General features: G+C 39.3%; 1 protein-coding gene across 1 annotated transcript in view; it reads right to left on the bottom strand.

Annotated features, from left to right (window-relative positions):
* rasgrf1 (Ras protein specific guanine nucleotide releasing factor 1) overlaps nt 1–8,996 on the bottom strand; it is a 34,862-nt gene extending 25,866 nt beyond the window's left edge. The window contains exon 1 of the mRNA XM_016233050.1: nt 8,385–8,996. Coding sequence (XP_016088536.1) covers nt 8,385–8,660 — 276 coding nt within the window. The 5' untranslated portion in view covers nt 8,661–8,996. The remainder of the gene's footprint in view (nt 1–8,384) is intronic.
* Nucleotides 8,997–12,746: the final 3,750 nt, after the last annotated feature.

Raw genomic sequence — 12,746 nt, 5'->3', positions numbered from 1 at the left:
TGGTCGACATGAAATCACTCAGTAACCATTATCAGATGTTCAAGGAGCGGGACCTTATGTTTTGATTGTAGACATTTTATGAAGCTCAGTACCATATAATTCACAGATCTGAACCAAAAACAAATCTGCAAACCAACAAACCTTAAAAATTCCCATCTTTAAAATCAATAAGCATCCAGTGCCCATTCCAATACTTTTCCATCAGTGCTGCCCAGCTGATGTCTTAGAAAAATGAAATGCTTATTAAAAACATTGATAATGAATTAATGGTAATTATATGCCTTTTAAATTGCCCATATAGGTTCATCCTGCCATGCTGATCTTTTAAACATATGTCATATTGTTAAAATTCTCATGGTTGAAGTATGTTGTTTCTTTTACCTTTTCCTTTCCATATTTTCCTTTCTTTCAGCTTACAGCTGAGTCATGAATATTCACATAACTGACTCATATATGCTTTTGAGCACACACACACACACACACACACACACACACACACACACACACACTAAACATACATTTTTCTATGTGTGATCAATCAAGTGCTTTAAAGGGGTCATATGATGTTGCTAAAAATACAATTATTTTGGTGTATTTGGTGTACTGAAATGTGTTTATGCTGTTTAAGGTTAAAAAAACATTATTTTCCACATACTGTACATTATTGTTTCTCCTCTATGCCCCGCCTTTCTGAAAAACGCACCGATTTTTACAAAGCTCATCGGTCTGAAAAGCGAGGTGTGCTCTGGCCAATCAGAGCACACCTCTGATTGGCACATCTGCGTTGTGATTGGCCGAACACCTTAAGCGTGTGAACACCATACTGTGATGCCGTGTCCGGCCGGAGCAACGAGACAAAAACATTAAAACCCATTATAAACGAGGCATTTGTTGCATCCAGTGGGGACATAATTACGGATTATAATGATTTATACTGTCTTTTTACCCATTGCGTTGCATCGCGCCATGTAAACATAAAACCATGTCTGCATTTGTGATCGGAGAAACGAAAACACTAAAGCGCTACTCTACACTGCTCAAAACTCACGTTTTAATCATCAGTGGCAAATCCTTTAAATATGAAAACGTACTTGCAGTCTGTGAGTCAGAACAGCCAGCATTGTAGGCTACTCTACCAGGATTAGGAAACAGTCCTCCATAAAATGCACTGCACACATCTGAATATTAGGGTTGAACTGTTCTGGAACAGTGTTGTAAATACAACTTAACCACTGATTTGTAGTCATGTCCTCTTTTGGAAGGCCAAACAAAGTAGTTTCGCTTTCACAACGAAACACACAGCGTCACACACGGCGGGCTAGAGTGAGTGGCAGGCTTGAGTGAGCGGAGGCCAGCGGGCTTGAGAACAGCGCGGCCGGCGGATTCGACGAAGGAGTGGCCAGCGGGCTTGCGGCAACCACATGTGACAACCCCGGGCTGGACTCTGCTTCATCCACGGTGAAAGCCGATCCGGCGATCCACAGAGCGAAGTTGATATATTTCCTCAGCGGCCAGCACGGATCAGCTCTAGGCATGAAGAAGTGGATATTGTCCTCTTTTCGAAGGCCAAACAAAGTAGTTTTGCTTTCACAACGAAACACAGTGCCTTCACAACATGGCGGCGGCGGCAACAACAATACTACAGCAAGAATAAAAGTTACGCCTTCTTTATTTGCGTGAAATTTGGGAGGTGTTATGCAAATCTTCCCACATCGTGACATAGACATGTGGGGGCATGTTAAAATGAGCCGTTTTGACTCTTAACTTTTATAAAGAATATCTCTTTGGATTTGAGACTTTAGTCTTTGCAACTTTACAGATCTTCTTTATGCACCAAGAGCTTGTAAAACTCCAAAGAGAAAGGAAAAATTTAAATCGCATCATATGACCCCTTTAAAATCACAATATAACAATGTTAAAAATGTTTGCATAAATTGTTCACAAAACCCATTAATTACAGTATAAACCAGCAATAGCAAACCAAATGTGCTCCAAGCCTACAAATTAGAAAACTTAAACTATTACAAAATCAGATAATGGAGCATAAGTTGCTTCAAATAAAGGATATGACATTCAAAAACGATTGCTGTTATCTTTAAGCAGTCTGCGTAAACATAGTAAAAGAACTTTAAATAACACATTATGAAAAAGTTGCTGTACATTGTTTGAATTCAGACGGGTCCTTTCACATTCTTTCATCAGACACCCATTTATCCCTATTCTGCAACCTGTAACCTGTCACGTCAGCCTTTGCAGTGAACCATAGTTTTGGGAAAGGTAATGGCCTGTAAAGGTATAAAAGTTTACCACGATGACTGTTACAAGTCAAATCCATAAGGCACACCCTTAGGAAGATGTGCTCTATTTTTTGCATCGTTCTTCATGTTCCCACACCTCTGTAAAGGACAAATTTTATTTTGTCAGTGAGCACTAATGCAAGTGCAATCTGCAAGGAGACCAAAATAGCAAACATCAGTAAGTCTACATACATGCTCATTCTGTTGAGTTGCAAAAATGAAGCTGTTCCAAAAGAGAGATGAATGTTTTGCTATAAATGGGCCCTGACCCCTCAGAGGTACTGAACAGAACAAATTTAGCCCAAACAGCGTTAGCATTAATGAAGGAGGCGCAATGCACTGCTACATGCTCCCACTGCACACACACACCATCTCTCCATCAACTCTTTTTCTCATGCAAATAGGAGTTGCCATAGGAACCATGGGCTAAAATGCAGATGTATTAAAGAAGGGTCAATAAATGAATGGTAGAGCAGAGTGATTGGTATGTAAATATGACGACAATGAAAGGAAAGGTAGTGGGATAGTTTTCAATAAAACACAAATTTGTGTTGAATACACCAGTACGCAGATTGCCCAAAAGCATCTTTGTGCTGAGTAAGTGTTTTTTTAGATTAGAAAATAGCATAAACACCGCAATCCAAAAAAACAAAAAAAACTAAATTTGATTCGAAATTAAAATGGATGAGGGGAATTATAATCTGTGCATCCCACAGTGAATTGGGTAGATATTTTCTATTCCTAAAAAAGGAAGTAAATATACACCTGCACACCTGTGTAGCACCAAACTCTAGATTAATTAGAGCGTCCCACTTTTTGCTCCTGTTTCTGTGAGTTGGTACTCCTGGAGAAAGCTACTGTATAATGCTAAATATGAATATGGAACAAACACTAAATTAAGGGGCCGTTTACACGACAACGGCCCTGTCCCAAATGGAACACTTTATGTGCACTTGCAGTCTTACAGACTTACAATGGCCGCCGCGTGCGCGTGTCCGTTAAATCCACAAGACCGTAGAGTGTCCCATTTGTCATTTTAGCGTTCAGAAGGGTGCTTGTGAGCACCCCCTTTGCGGCCGTTATGCGCCCTCGATCCGCACTTCTGCCAAGCCCGCATGAAAGTGCAGACTCCGAGGAAGACCGTGAGGGTTTAGGGTGCCATTTGGGACAGGGCCAACGTTTTCAGCCAAAATCAGGAAACTTTTTAGGTATTTTACCTGTTCGTTTACACAACAACGGTGTTTCTTGGACCGAAAACGGGTTTCAAAGTGCAAGTTTTTGAAAACCCCACCGTTGTCGTTTCCGTGTAAACACCCAAAACGGGAATCTTTGAAAACGGTGACACACACAAACCCCCCCCCCTTTAATCCATGACTATGTATCTTTTTTTTTCTTTCTTGAAATAAAAAAGCACAGCTCTTTATTTGACAATTGCAGCTCCAAATACTATACAAAAATACTATAAACTAAAAAATAAATGTATAACTAAGGCAGTTGTTATTTAAGGCATTTCTCTTTCAGATCAGTTCAAAAGACCAAAAAACAGCACCTTGTTCAAATGATCATTGCATGTTTTTCACAATGTATAGGAATATTTTCTTCTGTATTATGACACATCTGAGTGAAAAAGATTTTTGAAAAATGAAAGAAATGTAGGGCAGGACTTATTGTTTCTGTTAAAGAATTATTCACAATAAGATCAATAACATGGATTTAGAGAATAGATTTTAACCAAATCTATTTTCACCGAAAAAGATGAAAGTATTTATTTTTCGATAACCCTTTTTCTTTAAGACACTGACATTTTTTTAATTATGTAGTTAATGAAATAATTGAAATCAAATGAGAAAAAGAAGTGTTCTTACTCAAGATGCATGAATTGTGAGCAATAGTAATGCATCATTACTATGGGACTCGCTATATGCTCCATTAAACATATAAACAAGTGTATGTATACAAGTGAAAGACCGATGAAAACATCTATATTGGCTGCTCTGCTGAAGGTAAGTAGCAGTAAAGCATTACATTATTTCCTTTTTGGTGAAAACACAAGCTTGTCAGTGTAAAATTATTTATGCAAATGAGTTACACTGACTGACATTACAGTGTGCATGCCTAATATAAAGGGTGAAGTGTGCGTGACTGTCAAGCATTGAGTCGTTGATTGTTAGGTAATGTCGCTCTAACTACACTCTGGTCTTTAGAGGATGACTGACATGCACAGCATCAAACTCCATGTTGCATCCTGCATCGTCAGCACAGGGACAGCTGTTCACAGGAAGGTCTTAAGACTCTTTTTGAATTGCGGTCCTTACACACAGAGATAAGCACTGCAGGCTGAAGACATAGCCAGGCAGGTTTAACCCAAGGTAAAACATCTTCAGCTATGTCAGTTTCCATCATTGGCTAGTACTAGTAGTCAAAAGTCATGCTTGTAAAACAAAGAAGAACTGACGCAGCTTTTCAGAGGTTTTGTTTCAGGATCACCTGATAAACTGTCCTAACTACTGTACGCTTCAGATCACCATATGGTTGCAGTGATTAAGTGGCTGTCGCATCAGGTTGCTGAATATTAAAGGTGCATTCAGTAAGTTTTTGTTTACATTTTACTGGATTTTATACTGGCACCTAGGTTAACACTGATTTTGCTCCTTTTTGTCAATACTTATTATTTATGTCACGCACACATCTATAAAGTCCACATTCTTGGACTCCATCCCATCAAATTTTGTGTGCTGTTGGGGGTTCGTGCTGGTGCGCAGTATGTTGCGAGCTCGCTCCTTGTATAATGCAATGCAGCTGTCTTAGACAGAGACATTTGGTGGTGTGCTGGCCATGGCCACCACTTGTCCTGCCATTTGTCCTTGCTCTGTGGAGCTGCGGGGTCATCACTTCAGCATGGACCGCTTAAGTGAACATTTTATTTTTCCACTCGTATTGATTCTTCTTGGACTGTCTGGTGGATCATGCACATGCTTATTACCATGAACTTAAATGTTTATAGTTTAGAAACACAAAAATGATTATTATTAATACAGTACTATTATTGTTATTATTAGCAACCAGGTTCAATAGAGTTCAACAGTTGTGTTCCTGAAGTAAAAAAAGCACAATTCATTTTCTCCATTGGGGAACTGATTTAATGATAACTTATAAACTTTGGAAGATAGACTGTGAGCTACAAGGTTGTTGATTGTTTTTGTTGAAGCCATAGCCCACATCACATATAACTACATTATCCATGAATCTGCAAAATATAAAACACAATGAGAGAATCACAACAAGCAGGACATGACTGAGTCTTCTCCCCACACTCTCAAACAACATCTTTAAATCAGTGGTTTTATATTTATCTATTGTTTTTGATTTAAATAACTTGCAATGCTTCATGGGATTGTACTTCCTTCCCTCATTAAAGCCATTAAGTACACAGTTTTGTACTTTTGTCTTTTTATCTGACTTTTGCTTCAAATTACAGTTTTTGTGATTCACCTTGTAGCTGGCTGGTCAGGTTTAAGGCTTTTAATGAAGACTTTTTTTTTATTTTTATGGGACAAATACTTCCTTAAAGGCACAATATGTAATTTTCGCCGCTAGAGGGTGTGTATTCAAAATAAACAAAGAGACAAAGTTTGATGATGCCGTGACTGAGTGTGGAATCATGGGAGTTGTCGTCTTCATCCCCACAGCCGAAGCAATCTGATGGGACTCGGGCAGAAATCATGTTCATGGATGAGCTAATGATTTATTAACGTAGTAGAATGAAGCATGGTGAGGCTGAAAGCCGTCGAAGCGAAAACTGAACGAGCGCGGCACACGACTCGAAAGCAGCTGAGCTTTTATTATGCCACAGTGTCACTAGTTAAAATTGCTTATTTCTCTGGATTTAAACATTCTTCGAAACATTTGGGATAATGTAAGTACACAAGTCAGCAAAATATATAACACTGTTCTAGTGGTTTTTGGATATTTTAATAAACAAATCTTACATTTTGTGCCTTTAACTAAGGCTGCAAAAAAAAGTGGGCAGGCTCTTTTTTATGCATGACGGAATCATGGGAGTTGTCGTCTTCATCCCCACAGCCGAAGCAATCTGATGGGACTCGGGCAGAAATCATGTTCATGGATGAGCTAATGATTTATTAACGTAGTAGAATGAAGCATGGTGAGGCTGAAAGCCGTCGAAGCGAAAACTGAACGAGCGCGGCACACGACTCGAAAGCAGCGGAGCTTTTATTATGCCACAGTGTCACTACTTAAAATTGCTTATTTCTCTGGATTTAAACATTCTTCGAAACATTTGGGATAATGTAAGTACACAAGTCAGCAAAATATATAACACTGTTCTAGTGGTTTTTGGATATTTTAATAAACAAATCTTACATTTTGTGCCTTTAACTAAGGCTGCAAAAAAAAGTGGGCAGGCTCTTTTTTATGCATGACACTGTTGGTCATGTGATCTCAACATGGTGGCCTCCATTAGTAGACCACCCGATTCATGTAGAATAAAGCAGCTTTTCTCATATTAGTGATGACAAATTCACCTTATTTTTTGGCTCGGCCATTTGTACATTTTATGGGTCTGGCTTCCTGTGTCATCTATTTCCTGCTAATTTTACCTGTACAAAACGGCTTACATTCGAGTTGAATAATAAGGTGGATAGCATTTTAATCATAGGCCAATGTGTCAGACATTCGTTTCTTTATCTCCAACACATTTGAAGTAAAAGAAAAAAAACTGAGAGCACCTTACGTCATCTACACTCTTTTATAGCAGCAAAAATCTATTTTCCTGTCAAAAATAATAATACATAATCACTCTGAACTCAAACAAGGTTGGCACAAACCACATTGTTATAAATATAGCCTAACTATGTTTCGGTGACAATAAATAGCCTACACAAACTACTTTGAAATATGTGGGGGAAAAAAGATAATATGACATCTTTGAAGGAGTCACAAGGTTTAGCCTAATCAGCAGCATGTCAGTGTTGGGCCACAATAAAGAACATTAAATGCGGCACAACATCTTTTCAGACGCCGAAACAATTGTGAACATAAAGTTCAATTTTGGGAACGATTTGTTATTAAACACGTTGTGAAGACGCAGTTGCCAAGGTAGGATGCTATTAATATCAGCGCGGGAATTAAATCAATACGTCAAACTGACTGCGATTCTACGCCAGTTTTCCGCATGATGGCGACTCTGAGGTTTATAACGTGCTTCTCTAGCGTCTTTTCTCTCTTGTGTGAAGCAGAGAGCGGAACAGTCGAAACTTACATGTCTCTCGAGGAGAAACGCTGATAAATAACAACATTTTCCCTGGAAAACTAAACGGATATCAAACGTTGAAAGACACTGAACTTAACTACCGCTAGCGTGATACTGGCAAACAAGTTCTCAGCATAAAGTAGCCTACTAAAATAATTCTGTCATTCCCTCTCCTTCATGTTGTTATATATTCTGATAGACAAATGCCAGGCATAATGTTAGGGACTCGCAGCATCAGTCACCATTCACTTTCATTGTATCTTGTTTCATACAATGAAAGTGGACGGTGACTGAAGCTGTCTTTCTTTTTGAGTTCAAGTCATAGCCTACAGGTTTGAAACAACATGAGGGTGAGTGCATAAAGACAGCATTTTGACTGTTTGGATGAACTAGACCTTTAATGACAAAGAACATAAACATAGGCAGCTAATATTTGTAATTAATTTAACCACAAGCAAGTGTGCATGTAACATCTACGATGGCTTTAAACACAGTGTCATCTCGCAGAAACGATGCTCATTTCCAAGGATAAAAGACATGACAGATAAACCCTATTAAACAAACAAACGAAATACCAGGTGCAAAAATCCCCGAGCACTGAGCAAAGCAGCGGATGCAGCCTGGCGGTAAAATTGTTGGTCGTCTCGAGCGCATGCTCATCATCTTTACGCATAAAACAAACCCCCAGTCGCTGCTGGCTGGAAACAGAACAACATTATCTTCAGTTGCCTTACCCCAAAAGTAACTCTATTCTAACGCTCTGTATTAGCATTACAGAAGTATGAAGCAAAGTTGTCATTCCGTTTGTTTCGTACCTGTTTTTCTAAGCACTCCTTGGCTGACAGTGAAGGTTTGGGAGAGGGCGACCTGTCACACACGCATCCCTCCAACAGGTATAATCCCGAGGGTCGCGAGCTGGACTCGCTCTCAAAATAAAAAAGCATATTTTGCAACAGAGCAAACCACTTGGTGTGCCATTTTGTGTTGTCGGAGCTCTTTTTGCTTAAGCAGCCTCGCCTCGTGCCATCTTTCTTTGCCAAAAGACCCAGGTAGGTGACATGACCATCATTAAGTCGAATTCCCTTCTGCATTTTTGTGAAGAAGGTGCTGGTTTGGGGGGGAGGGGGAGGCTTGGTCCTTACATCTTCTTAGCGCGAGATCCCCGAGTAGACAGGCACTTTCTGGATTAGAAACGAAGCCTGGCACGTTCTGCCCAGCCACTGCAATCACCGCTTGGGCATGAAGTAGGGAAGAAGCGCAGAGAAAAACGAAGAATGCCAAAGTCTACCATCGTAATGTTGTCGAATGCGTGCAAGCTTTGGGAAAAGATGCAGAAATGCCACCCGTTACCTCTTCTGTGACGCAGTGAGCGGGGAGAATTAGGCTACAGTGTATGCGAGTGATGGTTTGTCGCGTTCTCACGTGAAATTCTCTATAAACCAGTGAGCGCGCTCACTGCTGAATGAGGCAGTGGCGTCACGTGATCAGGCTTCAGAACCTCGGACTGAGAGACAAATGTACTTTTACAGTCACTTGAGTTCATTTTAGATCTGTTGCATAGATGATGACAGATTGCTTCGTGCGAGGAAAACCCTCTTGAACCTGTATTGCATTTAATGTTACCAGATATAGATTGCTACGTGCTATGTTTGCACTAAACGTAACGCATAATCGGCATCTGAAGTGGCACATATAACCACAAACGGTGCGTTTCAGTGCTGCATAGAGGCGGCATAATATAGCCCATTAAAATGGCAGAAATCTTAATAGCAGAAATAATGCTACACAAAGTAATGTTAGGAGAGGCTGTGCTAAATTGTGAGAATAGTCACTGTTATGGTCTTTATTAGGCACTGCAGAAATGCTTAAATAAATCCACAATCAAGTAGACTCTAAAAAATGCTGGGTTAAATACAACCCAGTGCTGGGTAAAATAGAGACAAGCCCAGCAATTGGGTTGTTTTGACCCAGCGGTTGGGTTACTACCCAGACGGTTGGGTTAAACATTTAACCCAACCGCTGGGTCAAAACAACCCAATTGCTGGGTTTGTCCCTATTTTACCCAGCACTGGGTTGTATTTAACCCAGCATTTTTTAGAGTGTAGCTACATCTTATCAAATATATAGGCTATATATAAACAATAAAAATAACAATAAATATACACAATACAAATATTTAGGACCAGATTTTGCATTAAAACATCTATTCAACAAATAACGATTTATTGCTAACAGGTGTTTCACGTCATAACTATTACTACCGCTGTATCAGAAGCAAGCACCAGAACTCTCCTATAATTGTTGAAACTATAAATATAGACACAGGGAATGAATTAAAATATAAAACTATAAATAAAACATTTAATTATAAATAATTATCTACGTACGTTTAAATGGACAGTTCACCCTGCTATGGAAGTCAATGGCTACCGTCAACTGTTTGGTTACCAACATTTCAAAATGCCGTCTTTTGTGCTCAACAGAAGAAAGAATCTCATACTGGTTTAGAACAACTTGAGTGTGAATAAATGATGACAGAATTTTCCATTTTGGGTGAACTATCCTTTTAAGGCTGCACTGATGCTGCATTTTATTTACAGAGAACCAACACAGCATCAGAGCTGCCTTTGATGCTATGGGCTGAGGTGGGTCAGAGCTGGTTATGTTAATATATGCAGATGTGTTTAACATAACTATATTGAAAAATGCCTCATGATTATCAAAATGCTCCTCTAATCAAGCATCTTTTTCGGAAGGAAGGCTTACGTTTCAACAAAATCAATTGAAACTGCTTTCAAAAGCATTATTGCCATTGGCATTATCATTTAAGCTCACTAAACATACTTATTACACAATGTATTATTGTTTCTTAAGGTAGCTCTAAATTATTTCATGGCTTGTCCGACCAATGCATTTATCTGTAATCAATTGTGTGAATGATCATTAGTGGTCAATTTGAGGTAAATCATGCAGGGCTTTGCTCAGTTAATCAAAGAAGCATTAGCTAGAGTGGTACACCTCCTGCCTCCCTGCAGAAAAGCTTGTTTTGCATCTCTCAGGGTCGTTGCACTTTCAGTGCTCCCTACGAAGATTTCTAAGAAAAACATTTGTCTTTGAAAATTCTTGTAAAATACTAATTTTGTATTAAACAGTTCACGGAAGGGCTTAAACCAGCACTTAGTGTTCACACTCAAACCTCACAATAGATGACGGCTATTTCTGCTCAAAGGCAGCAGCTCCTTAAACATCTCTATCATTTCCTCTTCTTTATTTCCTGTGATTGTTGACACCATGCCTATGATTCACCATAAGCAGAATTTTTTTTTTTACCAAGGACATGCTCGTAATGCCTCCATTCAGCCCTTTCCTGTAGAGCAGTGGCTCTCAAACCTCTCCATGAAGTACCCCCAGCACTGCACATTTTGTCTGTCTCCCTATATCTGACACACCCACTTCAGGTCTTGCAGTCTCCACTAATGAGCTGATGAGTTGAATCAGGTGTGATAGATGAGGGAGACATACAAAATGTGCAGGGCTTGGGGTACTCCAAGACAGGTTTGAGAACCACTGCAGTAGAGATATGACTTCTGACTTCCTTATATATCAGGGAACGTCGGTCCTGGAGAGCCGCAGCCCTGCAGAGTTTTGCTTCAATCCTAATCAAACACACCTGAACAAGCTAATCAAGGTCTGAACAGTTACTAGGAAGCTACAGGCAGGTGAGTTTTAATTAGGGTTGGAGCTGAACTCTGCAGGGCTGCGGCTCTCCAGGACCGGAGTTCGCCACCCCTGTTATATATTAAAGGTGATGTCAGCGATTTCAGCGAATACGACACATAATATGGCTCTGCCTGATAGATCACTGAAACCTTTTGTACACTTTCAGGTTTGGTGTTTTGGAAAGAGGGTGTGTCTAAAGTCTAAATGCATCTTATTGATGTTATTGTAAATTTATCCATGCATTTTTTTAATTTAATTACATTTTTATTATTTTTTATTATGAGCCTGTAATTTTTTATCAAAATGTTTATAACTCTATCTTCCAGTGAAATTAGACTTTTTCTGCTTATACATGCCGGACTTGTCCAGTCATTTCATTTGCTTAAACCTGATCCTTTCTTAAAACTTGCCTCCATGATGTTTTTGGGTTTTGCTCTACAAAAACATGTCATCCCTGCAGCACTCTATATGGACAAAAAGATGTCTCTACTTGTCTTAAATTGTGACTTTAATAGTTCCGCCAAAAACGATGTATGCAGTTCTCGGTCAGTCGTCTTTTTTTTTGCTCCTTATTTGTCACCATTGCATGAAAAGAACTGCATAAAGATTCTTCAGCTTCATCCGTTGTGTTCTACTCAAAGTACAAAGTCATAGATTTGGAAATATAGGCAGTAATATATCTAAACTTGTGGTTCTCCATCTGCATGGTTTATCTTGTGTAGAATGATTTATTCTCCATTCTAAAAAAGATCTGAAATATTAGGTTAAGATTATCATGCAGATTCATCCAGAGTTAATGAGGTAATTTAATTACAATCATAAAGTTTCTAATTGTAATTAACTGGAATTTTCTCACTGTTTGTCTGCTGAGAACTGGGTTGGGTGTTGGATGAAGAAGGTAAAGGTCAATGCACACTTGATCGAATTCAGGAGAGTACTATAGGCATCCGACGCTTTGACGGACCCTGGTCCAAGTCATCCTTACCATCCACCCCCACCAATAGCTCACTGGTTTAAACAGCTTTCCTTTTTCATTGGCAATCAATTGGGGAACCATTTATCTGGGCTCATCAGGACCTGTGACGTGCCATCGTCTGATGCTCCTCTTTGTCTCCGCGCTAATGTGGCTGAACAATAAAACATGTTGTAGCACACAGGCAATATGCTCCTTTAAGCACCCAATTTGTTTAAAAGTCACAGGCTTTAATCTGACACTGTCAGTCTGCTGGCTACTTCACTGATGAGATTAATTTATGACTTTATCCTTTTTGTTATCTGCTCTCCCTCAGAACTACACTCATAAATCCTTACAGTCCACCGTAACAGCTATTTGAATACATAAAGACTTGTCCCTTGATAAGACATTTCATGCAGAATTAACATTAACATGGATTACCTGGTTACATTAACAAAACAAATGAAAATAAAAGCAGAAATTAAGGCATCAATAAAGATTA

This window comes from Sinocyclocheilus grahami, unplaced genomic scaffold (assembly GCF_001515645.1).
Source record: "Sinocyclocheilus grahami isolate Dianchi unplaced genomic scaffold, SAMN03320097.WGS_v1.1 scaffold424.1, whole genome shotgun sequence".
NCBI lineage: Eukaryota > Metazoa > Chordata > Actinopteri > Cypriniformes > Cyprinidae > Sinocyclocheilus > Sinocyclocheilus grahami.
Note: the sequence above shows the minus strand (reverse complement) of the source record. Positions and strands in the feature narration are given on the sequence as shown.